The sequence below is a fragment of the Cydia amplana genome, chromosome 4 (assembly GCF_948474715.1).
Source record: "Cydia amplana chromosome 4, ilCydAmpl1.1, whole genome shotgun sequence".
NCBI classification, from domain to species: Eukaryota; Metazoa; Arthropoda; class Insecta; order Lepidoptera; family Tortricidae; genus Cydia; species Cydia amplana.
The window spans coordinates 17,680,175-17,704,491 of NC_086072.1; the positions used below are offsets into that span (position 1 = coordinate 17,680,175).

Sequence of the window (24,317 nt, forward strand, 5' to 3'; positions counted from 1 at the left end):
ATCACAGGCACCCATCATCAGAAACAAAAGGAGGCATTGACTTGGGGCATAAAAAAGTCTGGCCCATTTTCCACAACATTCACCAAGCGCATAAATTCAGGTAAAGCACAAGCGTGAACTACGAGAACGCATAATGCACATACATTTCTAGGTCAAGTTTATTACAAGCACTGCCGAGCTAAACGACAAAATGTTTTGTGAATCAAGTAACGGGCCTAAAAAGTTAATTCCAGTTTCTCATTGAGCTCATGGCGAGTTGAATTTCCGAATGGTCCAGCATACGGCCGCACTCTGATTAAGCGTATTTACGTCTCTCAAAGTGTATTGTTTTCTGGGTTTTCTTGAACATTCGACTCTGCAACAGTTGAGCGAAGCAGAGCGCAAGCTAACACCATTTTAGTGTTGATCTTAGTCTTGGTCAGGCGGGTGAGAAGGACAACCGTGTTCACTTCCGCATTCTAGTGTTTCAAGTTTACAACAGTCGATGAACGACTGAACGTATTATATTTGTATTTAAGTATATCTGTGATTAGGAACAGGATTTAAAGGTAAGACAAATTTTCTTAGTTTTAAAAAATCCGGCAATTATATTTACAATTATTTTTTTAAATTTGCTTGGCGAGAATTTTGGATCAAATGAATGTAATAATACAAATTTTCCACATCATAAAATATGTGTTAGTTATTTAGGTAGGTAAGTATGCAGTAAGTAAACTAAGCGCACCTCAAATAACTCCAGTAATATTTATGTAAGTAAGTAGGTAGTCATAATCACTAATACTCACTATGATAGGTCACTATGATAAGGTATACGAGGTTCATCTTCATCAACACTAGCCACTCACTGCAAGGCACAGGCCTCTCTTTGTAAGAGGGCTATTCTACAACACCCACCCTGCCTATTATGATCAAAAGGTTGGAAATTTCACATTCATTCATGATAATTTCACAAGGGATGAGAAACTAATTCACTCAAACCAAGACCTCCGGTTTGGGACCCGCACTCATCATTAGCCTATGGGTGCTTAACTGCTTAAGGTACCTAAATCGATGGTTAGCAGGGTTGGTAAAAATAAGTAATTAGACTAATTAGGATTACAAACATAAACCAAAATTTACCTTACTCATATTTAAAGTCACCCAACTACCTACTGCCTGTTGTATTTAATCCAGGACTTCTGTGATGGGAGAAAGTTTCTCTGTTCTCATGAGGAATTTAACACAGTATAAAAGCAAAAGATCTGCATTGATGCTGTTATCTGCATACTAAATAAACCTAAGCAACGACCTTATTAGCAACAACCGAAATTAGCAGTCTGTACTCTGTATGTTCTAAAATCGGCAATGTTTATATCAAAATTTATTTCCTAATACCTTCGTAGGTAGGTACTTAAATATGACACAGTTAACCACTTAAAAATAAGGTGTGTATATACATATACAGAGTGCTTCCTGTAACAGGAGCAATAAATTAAACTGTAGGCTGTACTCCTCAAACTGACCAACATTTGTTCAGCAACTATTGAAAATAACTCAGGTTTTGATTTTTATTACACTTTAAAGTTTATTCTAAGACAAATTTATAATTTATAATTTATTTTTATTTTTAGTATTGCAAATTTTGTTATGTTTAAAGCGTGATAAGCAACGTCAAACACACTGATGTCAGCGTAAATTGAAGGCAATATTTATTTTGTATGAAAAAGAGGAAGTCTAAAGGATTCATAATTTTTAAAAGTTGCTGAACAAATGTTGGTCAGTTTGAGGAGTACAGCCTACAGTTTAATTTATTGCTCCTGTTACAGGAAGCACCCTGTATATAGATGCATAGCCGGTAATCGTCTTCCTGCTCAGAAATAAATATAAATTAAATTCCAATAACCATTCGTCACAAAATACACAGATAAAATGTAAACAAATGAGAAAGATAAAATTAATGATGACAGACAGAACCAGTTCTGATTACTTGTCTAACTACGAGTAATAACTAAAAATCGAAAATAAACTTGATGTATAAGGAAGTTTTAGTGATGACTATAGGTAAATAAATGTACAACTATGCAATAAGTACATCGCCGCTCGAAAAAAAATCAAATATTAATTGCACTCTGTTAATAAAGGCTGAATTCAAAAATATTTTTAAATAGTTTCATGACTCTGAACTCTCTGAAGCCTAGTATTAAAACACACGCTGTATAAAAATCTAGGGAGTGAACCATTACCGACAACAGCTAATGAACTAATCAGATATAGTTATTTTCGATACAAGTGCGAAAAAGAGGAAATTCGAAACGAGTGGCGATAAATTAAAACACGACCGAAGGGAGTGTTTTAAATCGACACGAGTTGCGAATTACCTATTCGCACGTGTATCGAACAACGTTTTACAGTACATATGGCACTTTAAAGTTTCGACATACGCACGAAAAGTGCTATTTTACGCACTAGTGCGGAAAAGTAGCCCCATTTGTACTGTAAAAATTATATTATATTTATATTCGAATTTCCTCTTTTTCGCACTTGTATCGAAAATAACTATTTCGGGCATACTCAACTGACCTTCAATGTTGCTTTTCATGATACATAAATGCTAACCATTATGACACATAAGCAAAAAACAAAAGTATAAGCTTTTAGCGGGCAGTTTTTGCATGTAGCCGACAGCTTTTTTTTGCAAAATAAATATAGTTTGTCAAAGGACCGTCTCATTTCAAACATAAGTCAGAGATAATCATACTATCTTTGTCTTACACTAGTACTAGCACCCAAAAGAAAAGGATGAGTATAGTTTTTATGGTTCTTATTTACTGACAAATTGGTTTGACCAACTATAGCTTACTTTTAATTCCGGCGTTTAGACGCAGCTTTCACTAGTATTACGCGACCGACACTAGTATTAGACAATGTTTAAAAAAATCATAAAAAAATAAGTATTCATTTCTTAAAAACCGATAGCCATTTGTCTTATAATTCTATCTGTAGTGCAAATGTACTTAGGAGTAACGGCTCAAAATGTTTCTTTTTTTAAAAAATCTATGAAACCGCGGGGAGCCCCCTAAGAAAAGCTAATGGTTTTTAAATTTCCATTCATCAACACTATAGTTTACTGCATGATAGTAGTCATTCACCAATCACCAACATCTAGGTTATCCTAAAAGGTCATATACAAGTAAGGTAAATGCAGCTGCAGTGTACGACCAATCTCAATGGCGAAGGAAGTGGGCGAATGCGAATACTGATGACGCGAGCTACGAGTTACAGCGGACAGCTCAAAACCCTGTGAATTTTCCTCTTAATAAAAAAGAAAAACTACAAGACGGAGGAGTTCTATCTCGCATTTTGACAAATATTCAGCATTCTGAAAACATTTCGCATTTTGACTTAAATTCTCTAATTAAATAAGTACATTGCACCTCTTAAAAGTTCTAAAGCAGCGACGTATGAAAATTTGGAAATTGTTTAATATAATGACAGATATTTGAAGAAGTAGCACACAATTCAGTACAGTCGAATGGAGTTACTGCTCTTTCAAAATTCCGCTAAAATTTTACGTCCAACGAAAAATTTTCGAAGTAGGCCAATTATGTCGGTGTGACGTCACGCTATGTATTTCCGATATGTCCATGCTATTTTTAAACTTCTCACATTGTTATGTTAAGTTCCATTATGGTATTTAGTATGGCTCGCTGCCTCCTTTCATATGGGCATCTCCAGCGTGGACCGTTAGGCGTACCGTTCTGACGGACCTAACCTACATGGAAGGATACTGTCGACCTAGTTCCGCTATATTATGTGTAGCAAGTGCAGTTTCCATTGCCAATGCTGCAGTATGCATTCTGCTATTGGAAGATATAAGTAGCACCAGTGGCGTGCACAGAGATTTGAGACTGGGTAGGCAAAAAAAACCGGCCAAGTGCGAGTCGGACTCGCGCACGAAGCGTCCCGTACCATTACGCAAAAACGGCAAAAAAAATCACTTTTGTTGTATGTGAACACCACTTAAATATTTATTATATTCTGTTTTTAGTATTTGTTGTTATAGCGGCAACATAAATACATCATCTGTGATAATTTCAACTGCCTAGCTATCACGGTTCATGAGATAGAGCCTGGTGACAGACAGACGGACGGACGGGCAGCGGAGTCTTAGTAATAGGGTCCCGTTTTTACCCTTTGGGTACGGAACCCTTAAAATAAGAGCTACTAACAGTCTTACTAGCTTACCAACAAAAATCCGTCATGGTTTCACATCCTTGTCAAGTCGGTTAATAATGACGTACGTAATTATGTAATTAACCACGGCAAATATACGAAAAGTGATTGATTTTACTTTACCACTTGTTTGTGTTAACCACTGTGTTAACTGCAATTCCGATGTTCACCGGCCCTTTTCAATCACTTTTTTTTGCTAAAAGAAAGCTTTGAATATGCATAATTTTTAATATTCGGTACACACACACACACACACCGTACAACGTTCACAATTCAAAATATCCATATTTTCACTAATCACAATTATTCTAATTGCCGGTAACTGTTATCGTTATCTCACCAAAACAAACAAACAATGGCGGCCGAATAAAAAATGTAAATAAATAAACTTAAGCCCTTGCTACACGGTCACCGACAAGCCCCCAGACCGCGTGGCCTTGGTCCGTCCCGGACCGTGTAGACAGTTGTTTACAACAAAATTTGACCAAAACTGACCAAGGACAGACCAAGGTCAGACGGTTAGAAGGCTTGTCGGCGACCGTGTAGCAAGGGCTTTACCTAAATAAACCAAACGAATAAAAAAGTAGTCTCGTCTTTGTACTAAGTTACCATAACAAATGCTACTTTTTAAAATAGTCACGTAATCATGCATCGCATCGGAAGTATTCGGATGTCAGCGTAAATTGAAGGCAATATTTATTTTGTATGAAAAAGAGGAAGTCTAAAGGATTCATAATTTTTAAAAGTTGCTGAACAAATGTTGGTCAGTTTGAGGAGTACAGCCTACAGTTTAATTTATTGCTCCTGTTACAGGAAGCACCCTGTATATAGATGCATAGCCGGTAATCGTCTTCCTGCTCAGAAATAAATATAAATTAAATTCCAATAACCATTCGTCACAAAATACACAGATAAAATGTAAACAAATGAGAAAGATAAAATTAATGATGACAGACAGAACCAGTTCTGATTACTTGTCTAACTACGAGTAATAACTAAAAATCGAAAATAAACTTGATGTATAAGGAAGTTTTAGTGATGACTATAGGTAAATAAATGTACAACTATGCAATAAGTACATCGCCGCTCGAAAAAAAATCAAATATTAATTGCACTCTGTTAATAAAGGCTGAATTCAAAAATATTTTTAAATAGTTTCATGACTCTGAACTCTCTGAAGCCTAGTATTAAAACACACGCTGTATAAAAATCTAGGGAGTGAACCATTACCGACAACAGCTAATGAACTAATCAGATATAGTTATTTTCGATACAAGTGCGAAAAAGAGGAAATTCGAAACGAGTGGCGATAAATTAAAACACGACCGAAGGGAGTGTTTTAAATCGACACGAGTTGCGAATTACCTATTCGCACGTGTATCGAACAACGTTTTACAGTACATATGGCACTTTAAAGTTTCGACATACGCACGAAAAGTGCTATTTTACGCACTAGTGCGGAAAAGTAGCCCCATTTGTACTGTAAAAATTATATTATATTTATATTCGAATTTCCTCTTTTTCGCACTTGTATCGAAAATAACTATTTCGGGCATACTCAACTGACCTTCAATGTTGCTTTTCATGATACATAAATGCTAACCATTATGACACATAAGCAAAAAACAAAAGTATAAGCTTTTAGCGGGCAGTTTTTGCATGTAGCCGACAGCTTTTTTTTGCAAAATAAATATAGTTTGTCAAAGGACCGTCTCATTTCAAACATAAGTCAGAGATAATCATACTATCTTTGTCTTACACTAGTACTAGCACCCAAAAGAAAAGGATGAGTATAGTTTTTATGGTTCTTATTTACTGACAAATTGGTTTGACCAACTATAGCTTACTTTTAATTCCGGCGTTTAGACGCAGCTTTCACTAGTATTACGCGACCGAGATTCCAGGCAAATGTCAAACAGGAATAAAACTAAACTACCCGACAATAGTTATTTGTACAACAAGTGATCAAAGTTTGATATTTCTTCGAGTGCTTATTTTGAGTCCCGTGCAAGCAAAAGATTCTAAAATAGATTCACGAGCGTAGCGAGTGAATCTAATTTAGAATCTTGAGCGTAGTAAGGGACTCAAAAGCGCACGAGATGTAAATAACTTTGATCTCGTGTAGTACACAACATTTTTCACCTCAGTGCAGTGAGAACATACCTATTAGACAACTTGAAAAATGTAATCCTTCTTCATCACTTAATACCTGCACTCATGTTTTCTTAAGATATACAAACAATTAAGTTTAATTACCGCAATGGAACACAAAAACAAAACGTAATAATAAATTCCATTAAAATAATAATAGAAATAACAAACATTAACGACACTTCAATCGACAACTTTTTTTTGTAAAAAAATCTGTAAGATACGGTCCGAATTGCGGATACGTACTATTCGTCAACTATGGTAGACATTCTTAAAAGTAAAATAGTTAATTTTGCGTGATGATCTGTGTATTTTTTGAGTTCGTTATTTTAATTGTACAATAAAATACCTAAAATATAGTATTACATCAGTTTTTATCAAATCTTAAACTTTATTTTTATTTATTAATTATTAAGAATTCATACTCGTACGTGGTTTGGAACGATGCGGTCTGAAGTTTTTCGGGGGTCATTATAAACCGTGAATATACTGTTGAATGTCGTTTTAACTTTTTTTTTTGTCTGTTTCTTTCTGCTAACAGTGTGAAAGGGACAGAGATAATAGAACCCAAGTATTTCGAACTTTTATTAGACCCCGCATGTTGAAATGACATTTGACTATAAAGGTCACTTGAATGTCATTTTGTCTCACTCAGTAAGCAAAATCGCATTTTGCTCACTGTTTTTAAGAATCAAAGTACCCTTGTTCGAGCTGCTGAGGTGAAAAAGTATGTAAAATATATGTAGATAAGGTACCCTAAGTTTCAATTTACACTTTATATGAATCATTGTCAATCGACCAACACACAATAATCAACAACAATGACGATAGATTCGGATTAAACTTATGAATCACTGGTCTCCTAATCCGCAATATCACCAAAATTACCTTAATCCCTTACTTTTCTAATGTATTTTGTAGCTTATCAATTATCATATTAACAGCAACGGCTTTAACCATTATAGTAACCCATATTTAATTCAAAGTTCATTGTCTTCGAGATATTTGACATCAAAGTATTCAAAGTTGAACAATTTTAGGCCTAAACTGGTTTTCTGGCCATAACCTTTGTATTAATTACCTAGTTTAAAATTAAAATCTGTGACACGTTTTTCGAGACATCAAAGAACCCGACGAACAAATATGTAGATTTCGTATAGGTATGTAAAATCCTTCACAGCTATCGAGTTACGAAAAAAGCGTTTTATTAGACAATGTTTAAAAAAATCATAAAAAAATAAGTATTCATTTCTTAAAAACCGATAGCCATTTGTCTTATAATTCTATCTGTAGTGCAAATGTACTTAGGAGTAACGGCTCAAAATGTTTCTTTTTTTAAAAAATCTATGAAACCGCGGGGAGCCCCCTAAGAAAAGCTAATGGTTTTTAAATTTCCATTCATCAACACTATAGTTTACTGCATGATAGTAGTCATTCACCAATCACCAACATCTAGGTTATCCTAAAAGGTCATATACAAGTAAGGTAAATGCAGCTGCAGTGTACGACCAATCTCAATGGCGAAGGAAGTGGGCGAATGCGAATACTGATGACGCGAGCTACGAGTTACAGCGGACAGCTCAAAACCCTGTGAATTTTCCTCTTAATAAAAAAGAAAAACTACAAGACGGAGGAGTTCTATCTCGCATTTTGACAAATATTCAGCATTCTGAAAACATTTCGCATTTTGACTTAAATTCTCTAATTAAATAAGTACATTGCACCTCTTAAAAGTTCTAAAGCAGCGACGTATGAAAATTTGGAAATTGTTTAATATAATGACAGATATTTGAAGAAGTAGCACACAATTCAGTACAGTCGAATGGAGTTACTGCTCTTTCAAAATTCCGCTAAAATTTTACGTCCAACGAAAAATTTTCGAAGTAGGCCAATTATGTCGGTGTGACGTCACGCTATGTATTTCCGATATGTCCATGCTATTTTTAAACTTCTCACATTGTTATGTTAAGTTCCATTATGGTATTTAGTATGGCTCGCTGCCTCCTTTCATATGGGCATCTCCAGCGTGGACCGTTAGGCGTACCGTTCTGACGGACCTAACCTACATGGAAGGATACTGTCGACCTAGTTCCGCTATATTATGTGTAGCAAGTGCAGTTTCCATTGCCAATGCTGCAGTATGCATTCTGCTATTGGAAGATATAAGTAGCACCAGTGGCGTGCACAGAGATTTGAGACTGGGTAGGCAAAAAAAACCGGCCAAGTGCGAGTCGGACTCGCGCACGAAGCGTCCCGTACCATTACGCAAAAACGGCAAAAAAAATCACTTTTGTTGTATGTGAACACCACTTAAATATTTATTATATTCTGTTTTTAGTATTTGTTGTTATAGCGGCAACATAAATACATCATCTGTGATAATTTCAACTGCCTAGCTATCACGGTTCATGAGATAGAGCCTGGTGACAGACAGACGGACGGACGGGCAGCGGAGTCTTAGTAATAGGGTCCCGTTTTTACCCTTTGGGTACGGAACCCTTAAAATAAGAGCTACTAACAGTCTTACTAGCTTACCAACAAAAATCCGTCATGGTTTCACATCCTTGTCAAGTCGGTTAATAATGACGTACGTAATTATGTAATTAACCACGGCAAATATACGAAAAGTGATTGATTTTACTTTACCACTTGTTTGTGTTAACCACTGTGTTAACTGCAATTCCGATGTTCACCGGCCCTTTTCAATCACTTTTTTTTGCTAAAAGAAAGCTTTGAATATGCATAATTTTTAATATTCGGTACACACACACACACACACCGTACAACGTTCACAATTCAAAATATCCATATTTTCACTAATCACAATTATTCTAATTGCCGGTAACTGTTATCGTTATCTCACCAAAACAAACAAACAATGGCGGCCGAATAAAAAATGTAAATAAATAAACTTAAGCCCTTGCTACACGGTCACCGACAAGCCCCCAGACCGCGTGGCCTTGGTCCGTCCCGGACCGTGTAGACAGTTGTTTACAACAAAATTTGACCAAAACTGACCAAGGACAGACCAAGGTCAGACGGTTAGAAGGCTTGTCGGCGACCGTGTAGCAAGGGCTTTACCTAAATAAACTAAACGAATAAAAAAGTAGTCTCGTCTTTGTACTAAGTTACCATAACAAATGCTACTTTTTAAAATAGTCACGTAATCATGCATCGCATCGGAAGTATTCGGACACCTTCGGCCGTCATCGTTAAGGATTCGAACGATAGGCGCTGCCTATCAGCGTCTAAATGTGTGCGTTACTTGTATCATTGTGTGCTCGTATTTATAGGAAGGCCCACTAAACTGTTACCGCGTAACTACGACTCACGGACATGCACACATAGAAAGGTTTAGACCGAAATGTTTTCTGTCTTTGCCGTGCAAGGCGGCAGGCGCGCAGCGGCGCTAGTGCCGCGTGGCCCGCGTGGTGTAAACTTCGTCGCGTAGAATGACGACAACGGACACCGGTAGATGGAGCGCTTATTAAATTTTAGAATGTTTTATTGATTACAGATACGATCAAGTATAAATTAAATTAAGTAGTTTAAAAGGATAGATATCGGAATTATAGTAGGGTAGGCAGTGCCTTTTTGCCTTTATGAAGTGCACGCCACTGAGTAGCACTTAAGTATAAGTATTCGCAGTAGGTATACGTGAGTCGTGAGGTTCCTTTCATCGACGTCTTTTGTTCTATCACTGCTTTCTCCATTGGGGCATTACTGGAGAGGTGTCCACTGAATACGAATGACCCGATTGCTTGACAATATTTCATTAGCATCATTGTAGTACCAAGTGGGTATAGGTTAGTGACCTATAGCGAAAACAAAGCAGTAAGATGTAGCTTTAAAGCTTTTCTGAGTTGAAAACCTCTTGTTAAATGGAGGCTTCCAATTAAAGTTTTGAGGTGAAAAATAACCGAATAGATAGGGGAGCAGGGGGCTTAATGTAACAGGGGTAAGTAGTGACGCTCAATTTTGACGGGGAATTAAAAACATTTTTTTTTTGCTGAATGATTGCCATTGCCCCGCCAGACATCGAAGCGAGTGGATGTGCATACGAGCTCTGTTTCGACCAGGTATTAACCACCAGTAAGTTGTAACATAGAGAAATATAGTAAGACAAGAGTGCTCACTCCATACATCAGTTAGACTATTAATTTCAGTGTCTACATCTAGCATCGAGTAGCGGAACTATCAGTACTGCTACTTGACAATAGACGTAGCACCGACCGGAAAGTCTTATCTCAACAGCCTGCAACAGCATAAACTTTCCGGTCGGTGCTACATCTATTGTCAAGTGTCAAGTAGCAGTACTAATAGTTCCGCTACTCGATGCTAGATGCTAATAGTCTTTTTGGTACTAAAACTGATGTATGGAGTAAGCAATCTATGTATGTTGTTTCTCTATGTGTTCCGTTCTTACCGTTTAGTTTTTAAGTAATTAATCAAAATTCCGCGCGCTTCTACCGTTTATCGATGCAAAGCCAAAACGCACTTCACAACGATACAATATTGACATTTTAGCCAATAGGATCGTCCGAAACTGCTCGGACGACACGCTAAGGACAACGCCTCAGCAGCGCCTCTGTTGGCGAAAACGAGAACTAGCGAAACGCCGCGGCATACGTTTCGACCGCTATCGATTTAAATCGCTTTATATGTTTTAAGCCTCCAAAACTAAGTGTTTTAGTGATATATCGTGCGTGACAAAAGGCCTAAGACTATTTAACGTACCGCCGGCCGGTGTGTGAAAGAAGAAAAGGTGCTGAACGTAAAAGAAGAACCAGTCGCATCGAGAGGATTCCGCCATTGCTGCAGCATAAGGTCAGTCCAGTGCGTGATATCCTTTGGTTATTTTATCGTATTGTACCGTTTATTACCGGCGAGTATAGATATTTATGCTCGATCCTGAATGTTGTGAATTGGCATTGCATCTCATACCAAAACCGCGCCATTTTGCAACATATGTTGGTGCCGAAACCCGGGAACGACCTTTTGACCTCTATTCACACGGCCTACCAAGTACCAATTTCACTTCGTAACCTTTCTAACATTGTCGTTAATACTCGTTTAATATCCTTACCTACCGTGTAAACGAATTGCAACGTCAATCTATCGCGTAATTACGAAGTTAAAATCATAGTCTTTGGTTCATGTTGTCTCGCTTACTCCAGCGTCTACCGAATTTAAAACTGCTTAATCATTTCACTAAAACTATCGAAATATACCGAATCATTTATAACCGAATTGTTAAGTACCTAATCCTATAATTTTGTAACGAAAACTACAACTTAGGTACAATATTTCCTACCTACGGGTATTCTGAGAATTAACTTCCCAGTGTAACGAGACCTCCGTCTTACGGAGTTTTGTACGTAGTTCAATCACGCCTTTCGTTGGCCTTCTGCCTTTGTTCAAAGAACCACATAACTTGACCCCTCGTCCGAGGCGTAGCATACGGCGACTCGGGTCTTGAGCGTGTTTTGTACACAGGTGTTCGGAATTCTTATAACTCGACTAATTTTCTTATTTCTTACCGCTCGACTTACCGTATTGGAAATTGTAATTATATTTTGGAAATCCAACTTATCGTATTAATAACTTTAACGGAAGATAGGTATTGTAAACGTTTAATTAGGTATTCACTTTAGTAGTTCCGGATTTCTCAAATTAATTTCGTGTTATAACATTTTTATACTGGACTTTCTTTCATTTTATTTTCTATCGACTTTACCGATTATCGATAACCGTACCGAGTGCCTTTTGAGTTCATTTTCGTATAAATTGACTAAATTGATTAATTTTACTACATTAATTCCGCGAACTCGGGGTGCCGGTTTTAATAGTTGCCGCGTTATACAAACATCGACGCTGTTTTTATTGTGCTATCACTGATAACGTATAGTGTTTTTAAATACGAGCTTGTTGTTTTAGCGTATATTATTGCGTATTTAGTAAACATTGTTTTCTAACCTTAAACAATGTCTTACCTAACAAGGCGTAAATCTAAATCCAGTGTAGGTAAAAAAGGTACCGATACAACTTACACTGTCAACAACTTACCGAGTTTACGACGTAAACGAACTATAGCGTATAACCGTATAGCGAAGGCTTTGGAAATAGGGACCTTAGCCAATACCGATGATTCACAAGTTGAGTTATTTCTTTCATATTGTCAGGAGATAAAAAATATCGCTGATAGTTTTCAAGAGTCTCATCTTATCATTTCGGATTTATTAGGGGATGATGAGGTCGACGACAGTGAGAACGAGATTCAGGAACGATTCGACAAAGCGTATTTTAACGTAGTGGCCTTACAGCGTAAATTTTCACCGTGTTCGTCTCAACAACCGGGTATTTCGAGACAGGACATAACACCGGGTTCGCATAGTAGTAATATGCGACTTCCAAAAATTTCGCTACCGACCTTTTCGGGTACTATTAAGGAATGGCCCGAGTTCATCGCGACTTACAATGCGCTTATTCACGAATCGACCCTTTTGAGTGAAATTGAGAAATTTCATTATTTAGTGTCCGTTTTACGCGGTGACGCTTTATCGTTAATCAGAACGTTTCCTGTTGCAAGTGAACATTATTCAAGTGCATACGAGGCTCTCAAGTCCCGTTACGAGGACAAACGCGACTTAGCTTTTACGTGTTGGCGTGACATTTTAGATGTCAGTTTTAAAACGACTAGCGCTCAAGATTTTCGACACGCGCTAGATACAATCGATGAAAATCTAACTATTTTAAAACAGTTGAAGTTACCGACCGAACATTGGGACTTTGTCCTGTGTTATAATATTCTAGCCAAGTTAGATACAAAGCTGCGACGCGAGTTTGAGGAGAAACACACCAACGTGGAGATGCCTCAGTACAAGCAAATTAGGGCATTTTTACACGCGAAAAGCGAAGCTTTGTTGCGCGATACGCACTTTACCGCCGTTACTTCTAAAAACGCGAATACTTCTAAAGAGGCAACGGGAACTTTACAGAAACCGAAGCGACATAGCGTCACGCATACACTCCTCTCTCCTACCGTGAACCCCCTTCCAAAGGGTGGTGACAAACAAAAGGTGAAACCGAAAGTTTCGGGAACTCCAAAAGTTTCGGGAACTCCAAAAGTTGTCCGAAAATGTTCCTTCTGTGGTGAAGAGCACAACATATCAGTCTGCAAGGACTTTATAGCTAAATCGGTGGATGAACGAATGGCTATTACCACGGAGAGGAAATGGTGCTACAACTGTCTTAACGCGTCTCATTCAGTGCGACAATGCACATCGATATTCTCTTGTCAGAAATGCAAGCGGAAGCACCACACTCTGTTGCACCGGGAACAAGCTGCCAGCAATCCTGAACCTTCTGGTGAAAAATCAAGCTCAGTCGTCTTACTGGCTAAAGAATCGTTGACTCCGTCCAATTCACCTTCGAATACGACCGTGCTACTGGCAACCGCGCTCGTCCAAATTCGTGATGCTTCAGGCGAGTTTCAGACATTCCGGGCGTTATTGGACGCCGGGAGTCAAAACAATCTTCTCACTACACAAGCGGCTCAACGGCTAAAGTTGGAGCCTACACCGACTAGTGAGGGGCCCTGCGGCCTAGGAGGTGCACCCGCAACAGTGACTGGCAAGGTCACATGCGATATAGGTGCCAAGGATACCGTACATTTTCGCCTGGAAATGTTTGTTTCACCGCACATTTGTGATGAACAACCAATCGGAAGACTCAATACGAGTGGATGGGAAGAACTCAAAACATTACCGTTAGCTGATCCTGGTTTTGATATTCCTGGTCCAATTGATGTCTTGCTCGCTGCCGATGTCTTTGCTGAGTCACTTCTCGACCAACGTTTGAAACGCTGCGTCAATAAACCGCGTGCTCTCAACTCTGTCTTCGGATGGCTGATTGTCGGAAGAATCCGACTAGCATCGTCGTCTTTATTAAGTGTACCTACACCTAATAAGGATGACAGCTTAAACAATATCGTTCAACGCTTCTGGGAAATCGATACCGTTCCACATTCTTCCCGATTAACCCCAGATGAACAGCTCTGTGAAAATAGTTTCACAAACGAGCATTACCGTGACGAGACTGGTAGGTACGTCGTCTGTCTCCCCTTCAAAGATAACGCTGAGCCTGTGTTTGAAGGCTCTCGGGAGATAGCGTTACGACGCTTCCATGCTATCGAAAAGCGCCTTTCTCGTGATCCAGACTTGAAACAACAATATGTTGATTTCATGACCGACTACATCGAAAGTGGTCACATGACTTTGGTGCCTGCTAAGCACATGGGTCAAGGCAAGTTTTATGTGCCGCATCACTGCATTTTGCGCCCCGAGAGCGCCACAACGAAGCTTCGCGTTGTTTTTGACGCTTCAGCTAGAGATGCGCATTCCAAATCGCTTAACGACTCGCTATTAACAGGCCCAAAGTTACAATCCAACATTGCGGAGATTCTTCTTCATTACCGGGAGCACGAAGTGGTCTTTATGGCCGACGTGCGCCAAATGTACCGTCAAATTACCGTTGCTCCGCATCACCGGGATTACCAGCGTATTCTCTGGCGAGCTCACCCAGATGAGCCTCTTCAGGAATACGTATTGAACACCGTAACGTACGGGGTCTCCTCGGCTCCGTTTCTTGCTTGCCGAACGATCCAGCAATTGGCCAACGATGAAGGTCATAAGTACCCGAAGGCCAAAACCGTTCTAACTTCCGATATTTACGTCGATGACGTCGTTACCGGAAGTTCTTCGCTGGATGACGCTTGTGACATCAAGTCACAGGTTATCGCACTTTTCAAGCTCGGCGCTTTCGAGCTACGAAAATGGGTAAGCAATCGACCCGAACTTCTTAGGGATTTGCCCTCGGAAATGTGTCTCTCGGACGCCATCGCATTTACCGAAGCCGAAGACACCACCGTTAAGGTCCTTGGCCTTAAATGGGAACCCGCTTCAGACTCGTTCGTTTTTAACGTCCAACCTTCCAATCGACCGTGTACCAAACGAACGATTCTAGGTGAGGTCGCCAGAATCTTCGACCCTTTGGGTTTCTTGTCTCCATTGACAATCCAAGCCAAAGCCTTGAACCAAAAACTTTGGATTCTCGGCTCTTCGTGGGATGAAACTCCTCCTCCGGAAATTGTGTCCCAATGGAGCAATTTCTCTCAGCAACTTCCTCAAGTTAGAGATCTGAAAATCCCTCGCAAATTCACCATCGAAGGTGCTCAATCGTATCAGTTGCACGGATTTTGTGACAGTTCTGAGGTAGCGTATGGCGCCGTCGTATATCTACGTGTCACCGAGTCTGATGGATCCGTTCGCGTCCACCTCGTTTGCGCAAAGGCGAGAGTTTGTCCCCTCCGGAAACAATCTTTGCCCAGATTAGAATTGTGCGCAGCAGTCCTGCTTGCAGATCTCATCAAGTTCGTCAAGGACACGCTGCGGCTGCCTGTCGAAGAAACTTACCTTTGGTGCGACTCAACCGTTACATTGGCTTGGTTACGCGCTCCGTCCTCTCGTTGGGTGACATTCGTCGCAAATCGTGTTAGCCACGTGCAGGACATCGTTCCTACCGCTTGCTGGAGACACGTTCCCTCTGGAACGAATCCCGCAGATATCTGTTCACGAGGGCAGATGCCTCGGGAACTTCTCACCAATACGCTATGGTGGGCGGGCCCAGAGTGGCTCTCTCACTCACCGTCTGAATGGCCAACAGATCTATCGAAAGATCGCAACACCGATAACGTCGTACTTTCCGAACAGCGTCGTGTAACTCTCGTAACAAGCCAAACCGAACCTATCAAGCAAACGTCAATAATCGATCAGCTGTTAGAGAGATATTCGTCGTTGGACAAAGTCTGTCGCATTCTAGCTTACGTGCGTAGGTTTTGTACCAACGCGCGTAGCACCGCTTCACGATCTGAAAGCTTGCTCATAACGGACATCGAGCGCCATCGCGCGCTACTAGAAATCGTCAAGCATTTCCAAGATCGTCATTTTTCCGATGTCATATCGAAACTTAGGTTGCGAAAACAGCTACCTCGTAGTCTTCGCAAACTAAATCCGTTCCTAGACGACCAAGGCATTCTCAGGGTGGGCGGACGACTTGCGCGCTCCGGCTTAGAATTCGAACATAAGCACCCTGCCTTATTGCCTAGAAAGTGTGTACTTACGACACGCGTAATCGAATCCGTCCATCGGAAAACCTTTCACCCTGGTCTAAATACGACTCATTATTTAGTCCTGCAACAATTCTGGATCCTCGCGGCTAGGCGAGCGATACGACACCAGCTTTCGAAATGCATCCGTTGCTATCGTCTTCATCCGCAGCCTCTGCAACCGTTCATGAGCGACCTTCCTGACTTTCGAGTCAATCAGGCTAAACCGTTCTCTGTAGTCGGCGTTGATTTCGGTGGTCCATTTCGCATCAAACTCGGATCCCATCGCGGTGCGAAAATCGACAAGGCTTACTTATGCCTGTTTGTGTGCCTAAGCACAAAGGCCGTGCACTTGGAGGTAGTGTCAACGCTATCAACCGATGGCTTCATCGCAGCCTTACGTCGTTTCGTTTCCCGCCGTGGCCGTTGTAACGTCATACATTCGGATTGTGGTACTAACTTTGTCGGCGCGAGCTCACAACTAGCGGCATGTATCGAACGAGCCTCGCACGCAGAACGTATCACTTTCAAACGCAACCCCCCGTCCGCTCCACACTTTGGAGGGATATGGGAGATCCAGATTAAGGCCGCCAAGACACATTTATATCGCATCGTTGGCGACCAGGTCTTAACCTTCGAACAATTATCGACATGTTTCACCCAAATTGAATCGATTATGAACTCGAGGCCTTTGTGTCCTTTAAGTTCCGACCCTAACGATCTGAACGTCCTCACACCCGGTCACTTCCTGACATTAGAACCCCTGACCGCAGTGCCAGACTCTGACTACGCGGACGTTAAACTTAATCGACTAAACCGATGGCAGCTCATCCAAGCGTTCCAACAGCAGTTCTGGAAACGCTGGCAAAATGAGTACCTACACGCCTTAACTCTGCGGGCAAAATGGACCAAAGACTCAACACCGTTAACCGTAAATTCAATCGTACTTATCAAAGACGAGAACCGACCTCCTCTTCATTGGCCGTTGGGACGAGTTGTCTCTCTCCATAACGGACCTGACGGAGTAGTTCGGGTAGCTACCGTGCGAACCGCGAAGGATAACTTAGTTAAAAGGCCCCTGGTCAAACTATGTCCCCTTCCATCCGAATAATCGCTCCCATTAACAACGTTCCCTAGTTTTAAGATTAGTTTCGTAAATCGTATTTTTACCAATAGTTAAGTAACGTTTTCTTTTTCATTCGGGAAAATCCCATTGGTATTTTGGTGGGCGGAATGTTCCGTTCTTACCGTTTAGTTTTTAAGTAATTAATCAAAATTCCGCGCGCTTCTACCGTTTATCGATGCAAAGCCAAAACGCACTTCACAACGATACAATATTGACATTTTAGCCAATAGGATCGTCCGAAACTGCTCGGACGACACGCTAAGGACAACGCCTCAGCAGCGCCTCTGTTGGCGAAAACGAGAACTAGCGAAACGCCGCGGCATACGTTTCGACCGCTATCGATTTAAATCGCTTTATATGTTTTAAGCCTCCAAAACTAAGTGTTTTAGTGATATATCGTGCGTGACAAAAGGCCTAAGACTATTTAACGTACCGCCGGCCGGTGTGTGAAAGAAGAAAAGGTGCTGAACGTAAAAGAAGAACCAGTCGCATCGAGAGGATTCCGCCATTGCTGCAGCATAAGGTCAGTCCAGTGCGTGATATCCTTTGGTTATTTTATCGTATTGTACCGTTTATTACCGGCGAGTATAGATATTTATGCTCGATCCTGAATGTTGTGAATTGGCATTGCATCTCATACCAAAACCGCGCCATTTTGCAACACTATGGTTGTAACAACTCCCAGTTTTTCAAAAAGTGTCTGGTGTAAAAGATGCATAAACATTTAAAATTATTTTGTAATCGGAATTAGTAAATTAGAAAATAGAAAATACTTTACAAACCCTCATAAGTACTCAGAATCATAAAATTACACATATTTTAGACAATACAGGTCTTTTTCGTAAAAACTGCTACAACAAACAATTCCCCCGCTCCCCATACGATTTATTTTTGTTTCCGCATGGTTTGGAAGTGCTGCTTCAAAAGCACTTTAAAGCAGCAGTTAGAAGATTGAACCGTAATACAATTTCAACCTTGATTTAACACCATTCGTAATCCTGATTAGTTTTTGTTCCAATACTGCTGCATTTTTAAGGACACTTGTCCGTAATACAATAAATATGTAGGTGTAACCGCAAGGTGTGGTTTGTTGCCTTATATCAGTTGTCTGTTCAATGATCTCATAATGATAAACAACGTGATCTATATAAATATAAATGTTATTATAGTTATGTACTTATGTAAGTAAACAGTAAAAAAGGCGTTGATATTTTTTATATCTATCACAGAATTTTTGGGAGAGGCAATAGTTACATTTTTTTTTTACATAGGTACTTACCTACTTACTCAATTTTATTACTTTTAAAAGAAACTGTTTTTTTAAGATTCAGTGTTAGGAGATGCTTATTAAGGTGGCATGGCACCTAACTATCTTGAAGTGGTCAACGATCCTCATTTTCGCATAGATAGATTCCATAAATAAATGCAAAAAAAATTACAAGACCCTTACACTAGCGTCTAGCTTCTAGTCAGCGGCAATCAACTAAAGATAAAATTAGTCAAGACAGTAATACGGTTTGTTTCAGATGTCGGTGATTAGACAGATAGCCGTGTTCCTGTGCGGATTCGTGATGCTTCGCATGTGCGAGGCGCAAGTGCCCTTCCTCGGCACGTGTCCCGACGTCGGCGTGATGGCCGATTTTAACCCCAGTCGGGTAAGACATCTTGTCTTTAAACTTTTTTTTTCTTAGCCTGTTATAGCGTCCCACTGCTGGGCAAAGGCCTCCCCTATCTGCACAACTCTCGCTGTTATACTTTTTCTTAGCCTGTTATAGCGTCCCACTGCTGGGCAAAGGCCTCTCCCCTAGATCTGCACAACTCTCGTTGTTGAGCTTTTTCCGGCCTGTTAATGGGAGTGTAAGTCGTCCCGTCATCTCCATCTCCGTCTGGCGTCCACTTATATAGTGGCTATAGGTACTAGCCCACCTATCCGGATGCATGCGGTCGACGTGACCCGCTTTAAACTAACAGCCTACAAATGCTCGAGGCGCCAATGCCTTTCCATGGCCTTATGTTCAGTCATTTTCAACTCGACCAGACTGCTAATTTATTTCTCTCTTCAAATTAACGTAGGTATCCTTCATATATGAAACCGTCTATTGTTTACTTAAAGGTAGGTACTTAAGTGATCTGTTTCTGTGTATTATATCAATAATATTTACATATATTGTATCTGCATATCCAGATACTGACAGTATTACAAATGTAATCTTAAATAAATTATCCCTTGTTGTGACCTCACAATAAACAAAATTCTTGAACGCAAATCGCATTTTGATGACCACAACAATATAGTCACGCATGATAGTGAAAATCGAGTGCGATAGTTAGGCGAGACTAATCAGAAATGCAGGCTTCAAACATTATATTCATAAGTCACGTTACAATATAGTATGCAAAACATTAGACCTATAAATAGCAGAGTACATGACATAGACTTTCTGATGACATTTTTTAAACGTGAAACGGTTTCAGATTTAAGTTTCTTGTTATATTTCCAGTACTTGGGCAAGTGGTACGAGGCGGAGCGGTACTTCGCGGTGTTCCAGCTAGGTGGGCGCTGCGTCACCGCCGACTATAACGAAAAAGACAACGGCGTCATTGGCGTCGTCAATAAACAGCTCAGCAGCTTGTAAGTACATGTTTCCTTACATTACCAAAAAATAAAGCTCTCGCTAAACCTGGACCTGGACTGGACTGAAGAACCTGTTATATAGGATAATGTAAATAGTTTATCTGTCAAGAACTTTAATAACAATGTTATTGACGATAAACTGACCACTATTTTCGCACCCTTGGAATTGAATATCATCTCATCTTTGTCTTTTTTATTGGAAAAGAAAGAATAAAAGAAGTCGATTCTTTCATAGCACACATACTTCACATACACAGGACAAAAAGACAATACAAAAAAAACTCCTTTATTGTCCTTTCGTCGGTTACAATATTTTTACTGAAGGCATTGCGTGTGTGACAATTGTCATCTCGGTGAAATTTTACTGACTTTGCAACTACGAGTATCACTCAATTATGCAACAAATACAGCTTCTTGGATTTTTCTTTCTTGCTTGTGTTTATTTTTCTAAAATGTATTTTACAGTACCTACATATGGGGCTACTTTTCCGCACTAGTGCGTAAAATAACACTTTTCGTGCGTATGTCGAAACTTTCAAGTGCCATATGTACTGTAAAACGTTGTTCGATACACGTGCGAATGGGTAGTTCGCAACTCGTGTCGATTTAAAACACTCCCTTCGGTCGTGTTTTAATTTATCGCCACTCGTTTCGAATTTCCTCTTTTTCGCACTTGTATCGAAAATAACTATTTCATAACTATTAACAAATCTGGTAGTATCAAACCATAATTTTACCAAGAATAATTTGGACTATGTAATTCTTGTTTTTTCTTCTTCTTGTATTTGCTCTATCTTGAACGCTTTGTATATATTGCAGAACCCCCCTCCGGTTGTGCGTCCTACTGGCCATATTGTCTACCCCTCCCGCCCTTTGACGATGTCTGCGTGTCTTTGTCTGCTCGTCCTACTGGCCCTACTGTCTACCCCATCCGCCCTCTGACGTCTGCGTGTTTGTCTGCTTCTAGATTACCTCACACAACTCTAAATTAGTTAACTAAGACAGTCGCGTCGTTTATCGCGCGACAAAGACAAGATAAAACAGTCATTACTTTATGCTTTTTATAAATAGAAAAATGTTATAACTGTATCTTACTTACCTTTACCACCTGATAATATCTATGTATGTACACTATGTACCCACCATCATGATATTTAAGGCGACCGTAACGTCTATCAATTCGATGCTGATAGGGTGTTACAATTTGGCACTCTTACATTATATCCTTGTGAGAAAGTTAGTTGTAAAAAACAAATGTGATATAGACTAGTAAGAAATAAATTCCTTTTTAAGTACCTAAATTTACTTTTGTACATATTACTACTTATACGCTTTCCTTCAATCGATAAATAGAATCATGGTAAGTTTTACAAATACTTGTTTACGATTGTTATATTTAAAACTAATTCAAGTTAACCTACAATAATATCAAACATAACATATTAGATATTTTGTAACATTCTAAGATGTAAAAACTGGAATCGTCTGAAATTTATCTGAAGCATCTTCTATTATTACTAGACCTAACACGACAATCGCTAACTGCTCGCATGCATTTAGTGGTACGATGTGCATCGCAGCGATCTAGAGAGTTCTAGAATTCGAGTATTTATACTATTTATACCAAATCGGTATTAACCTTTTAACCCATCTGCTTCCAGGACGGGCATAATGTCGGAGATCCAAGGCGAGGCTCACCAAGTGTCCCGCTCCGATGAAGGCAAGCTGTCGGTCCGGTTCCCCTCGCTTCCTTTCGCGTTCTCTGCTCCCTACTGGGTGGTGGACTCGGACTATGACAACTACGCCGTCGTTTGGGGTTGCAATGACTTCGGCGTGTTCCACACACGTAAGATTGTTGGTTATTGACTCATTAATTTCTGCAGAACAGCATACATCTTTAGTCCGACGAAGAGTAGCTATCGGTGTGGTTCTTTTCGTTGCTATTCGTGTTGTCAGCTCTCTACTAGGTCGTGGATTCTGACAACTACGCCGTTTTTTGGGTCTGCAATGACTTTGGAGTCTTCCACACACGTAAGATTTTTATTTATTTATATTTTTGCAAGAACAGCATATTTCTCTGGTCCGATAAAAGCAAGCTATTGGTTCCTTTTTAGACAAGCAATATCATTTTAGTCTTCTATTTCCTTTCACTGAGTCTTCTACCCGTATCATTTGTCTGTTTATTACCTCAATTACCATCAGGTAAGGTACTACGATTATCTCGGGTCTCGGTGAAGTATTATGTTTGAAAAATTAAAACTGTGTATAGTTTCTCATTCTGCCCTTTGTTACATTAAATGACAGGAAATTATTATACCTACATTTTTTAATCTACCGTAAAATACATCTGCAATAACTGCATTACTGCATTTTTCATTACCAAGAACAATATTGAGCATATAATTAACGTTTTGCGTGATAAATGTTACAGGTAACGCTTGGATCCTCACCAGATCTAGAAACCCAGAGCTGTCAGTCCTCGAAAAGGCTTACGCTGTTCTGGACAAGAACAACATCAGTCGCGCTTACTTCATCAGAACCGATCAGAAAAACTGCCCAGAAAATGAGTAGAATGAATACCTTAGCTAGGTATATGTGGTAGATGGTATTTGGTGTAAATGGAGGTAACAAAAGCAGGAAAGGAAGATATCGGTCCAGTTTACAATGAAAGTGAAATCTCAAAAGCACCTTTTTGGCTACAAGAGCAAAATCTTTCGTGAAAAGAAAACTTATTGAAAGCTCTTTGAAATACGGCTATCATGATTTAGAAAGTAAGGAAGCCAGATTGCATTCATTAGGATTTAAGCTTTAATTTTGTAACTATCGTGTCTAGTTTCATGATCAATTTTTATTTGATGAACAAATATAATCATTAATCAGTATTCTAAGTTATTTATGCTTATGAAATTGGACACGAACAAGGACCGGAAAACCCCTCTTTACGCTTAATCCTATCCATTCGGTAACCCAATCAATTCGGTTACCGTATCATTCGGTAACCCTATCATACTGTTACCTGATTGTAACGGTAAGCTTATTGAAACGGTAACCTTAACCTTTAACCGAGTTAATCTCAAAACCCCATCGCGTTAGGGTTTTTGTTAGGGGTTTTTAACCGGTTTTTATTCAGTTATGGTAACCTTTATTATCGGTTGCTTATTGGTTTGCTACATTCGTATTTAGTGATGTGCCGTCAGTCAAATACCTACTAAAAGAAAAAGTTAATTTATTAATAGAACTAATAGTTTATTTTGTTATTTTTGTATTTTTTTTTAATTTTGCTTATTTTAATGTTTTTGTTTATTTTACTTATTTTGTCTATTTTTTTGTTTTGTTTATTTTACTTATTTCATTTATTTTATTTGTTATTAATTTTGTTAATTTTATTTATATAATTTATTTTATATATTTTATATATTTTATTTATTTTATTTATTTTATTTATTTTATTTATTTTATTTATTTTATTTATTTTATTTATTTTATTTATTTTATTTATTTTATTTATTTTATTTATTTTATTTATTTTATTTATTTTATTTATTTTATTTATTTTATTTATTTTATTTATTTTATTTATTTTATTTATTTTATTTATTTTATTTATTTTATTTATTTTATTTATTTTATTTATTTTATTTATTTTATTTATTTTATTTATTTTATTTATTTTATTTATTTTATTTATTTTATTTATTTTATTTATTTTATTTATTTTATTTATTTTATTTATTTTATTTATTTTATTTATTTTATTTATTTTATTTATTTTATTTATTTTATTTATTTTATTTATTTTATTTATTTTATTTATTTTATTTATTTTATTTATTTTATTTATTTTATTTATTTTATTTATTTTATTTATTTTATTTATTTTATTTATTTTATTTATTTTATTTATTTTATTTATTTTATTTATTTTATTTATTTTATTTATTTTATTTATTTTATTTATTTTATTTATTTTATTTATTTTATTTATTTTATTTATTTTATTTATTTTATTTATTTTATTTATTTTATTT

The 24,317-nt window shown here is 38.4% G+C and overlaps 2 protein-coding genes across 2 annotated transcripts; both read left to right on the forward strand.

Annotated features, from left to right (window-relative positions):
- Nucleotides 1-527: 527 nt before the first annotated feature.
- LOC134647347 (apolipoprotein D-like) lies at nucleotides 528-22,949 on the forward strand. The gene is made up of 5 exons (XM_063501684.1): nucleotides 528-548; nucleotides 19,181-19,309; nucleotides 20,156-20,286; nucleotides 21,951-22,135; nucleotides 22,721-22,949. Exons 2-5 carry the CDS (start codon nucleotides 19,181-19,183, stop codon nucleotides 22,858-22,860), a joined length of 585 nt encoding a protein of 194 aa, XP_063357754.1. The 5' UTR covers nucleotides 528-548; the 3' UTR covers nucleotides 22,861-22,949.
- Nucleotides 10,377-17,639, forward strand: LOC134647539 (uncharacterized). Its single transcript, XM_063501891.1, has 3 exons — nucleotides 10,377-10,442; nucleotides 12,546-12,687; nucleotides 13,177-17,639. Exons 1-3 carry the CDS (start codon nucleotides 10,377-10,379, stop codon nucleotides 17,637-17,639), a joined length of 4,671 nt encoding a protein of 1,556 aa, XP_063357961.1.
- Nucleotides 22,950-24,317: the final 1,368 nt, after the last annotated feature.

Excerpts from the sequence above, each read along its gene's own strand:
- LOC134647539 (XM_063501891.1), top strand. The coding sequence starts at position 10,377 with ATGATTGCCATTGCCCCGCCAGACATCGAAGCGAGTGGATGTGCATAC. Across the intron at positions 10,443-12,545 it reads ACGAGCTCTGTTTCGACCAG|GAGATAAAAAATATCGCTGA; the intron begins GTATTAACCACC and ends TCATATTGTCAG. Across the intron at positions 12,688-13,176 it reads TAACGTAGTGGCCTTACAGC|CCAAGTTAGATACAAAGCTG; the intron begins GTAAATTTTCAC and ends ATAATATTCTAG.
- LOC134647347 (XM_063501684.1), top strand. The coding sequence starts at position 19,181 with ATGTCGGTGATTAGACAGATAGCCGTGTTCCTGTGCGGATTCGTGATG. Across the intron at positions 19,310-20,155 it reads CCGATTTTAACCCCAGTCGG|TACTTGGGCAAGTGGTACGA; the intron begins GTAAGACATCTT and ends TTATATTTCCAG. Across the intron at positions 22,136-22,720 it reads CTTCGGCGTGTTCCACACAC|GTAACGCTTGGATCCTCACC; the intron begins GTAAGATTGTTG and ends TAAATGTTACAG.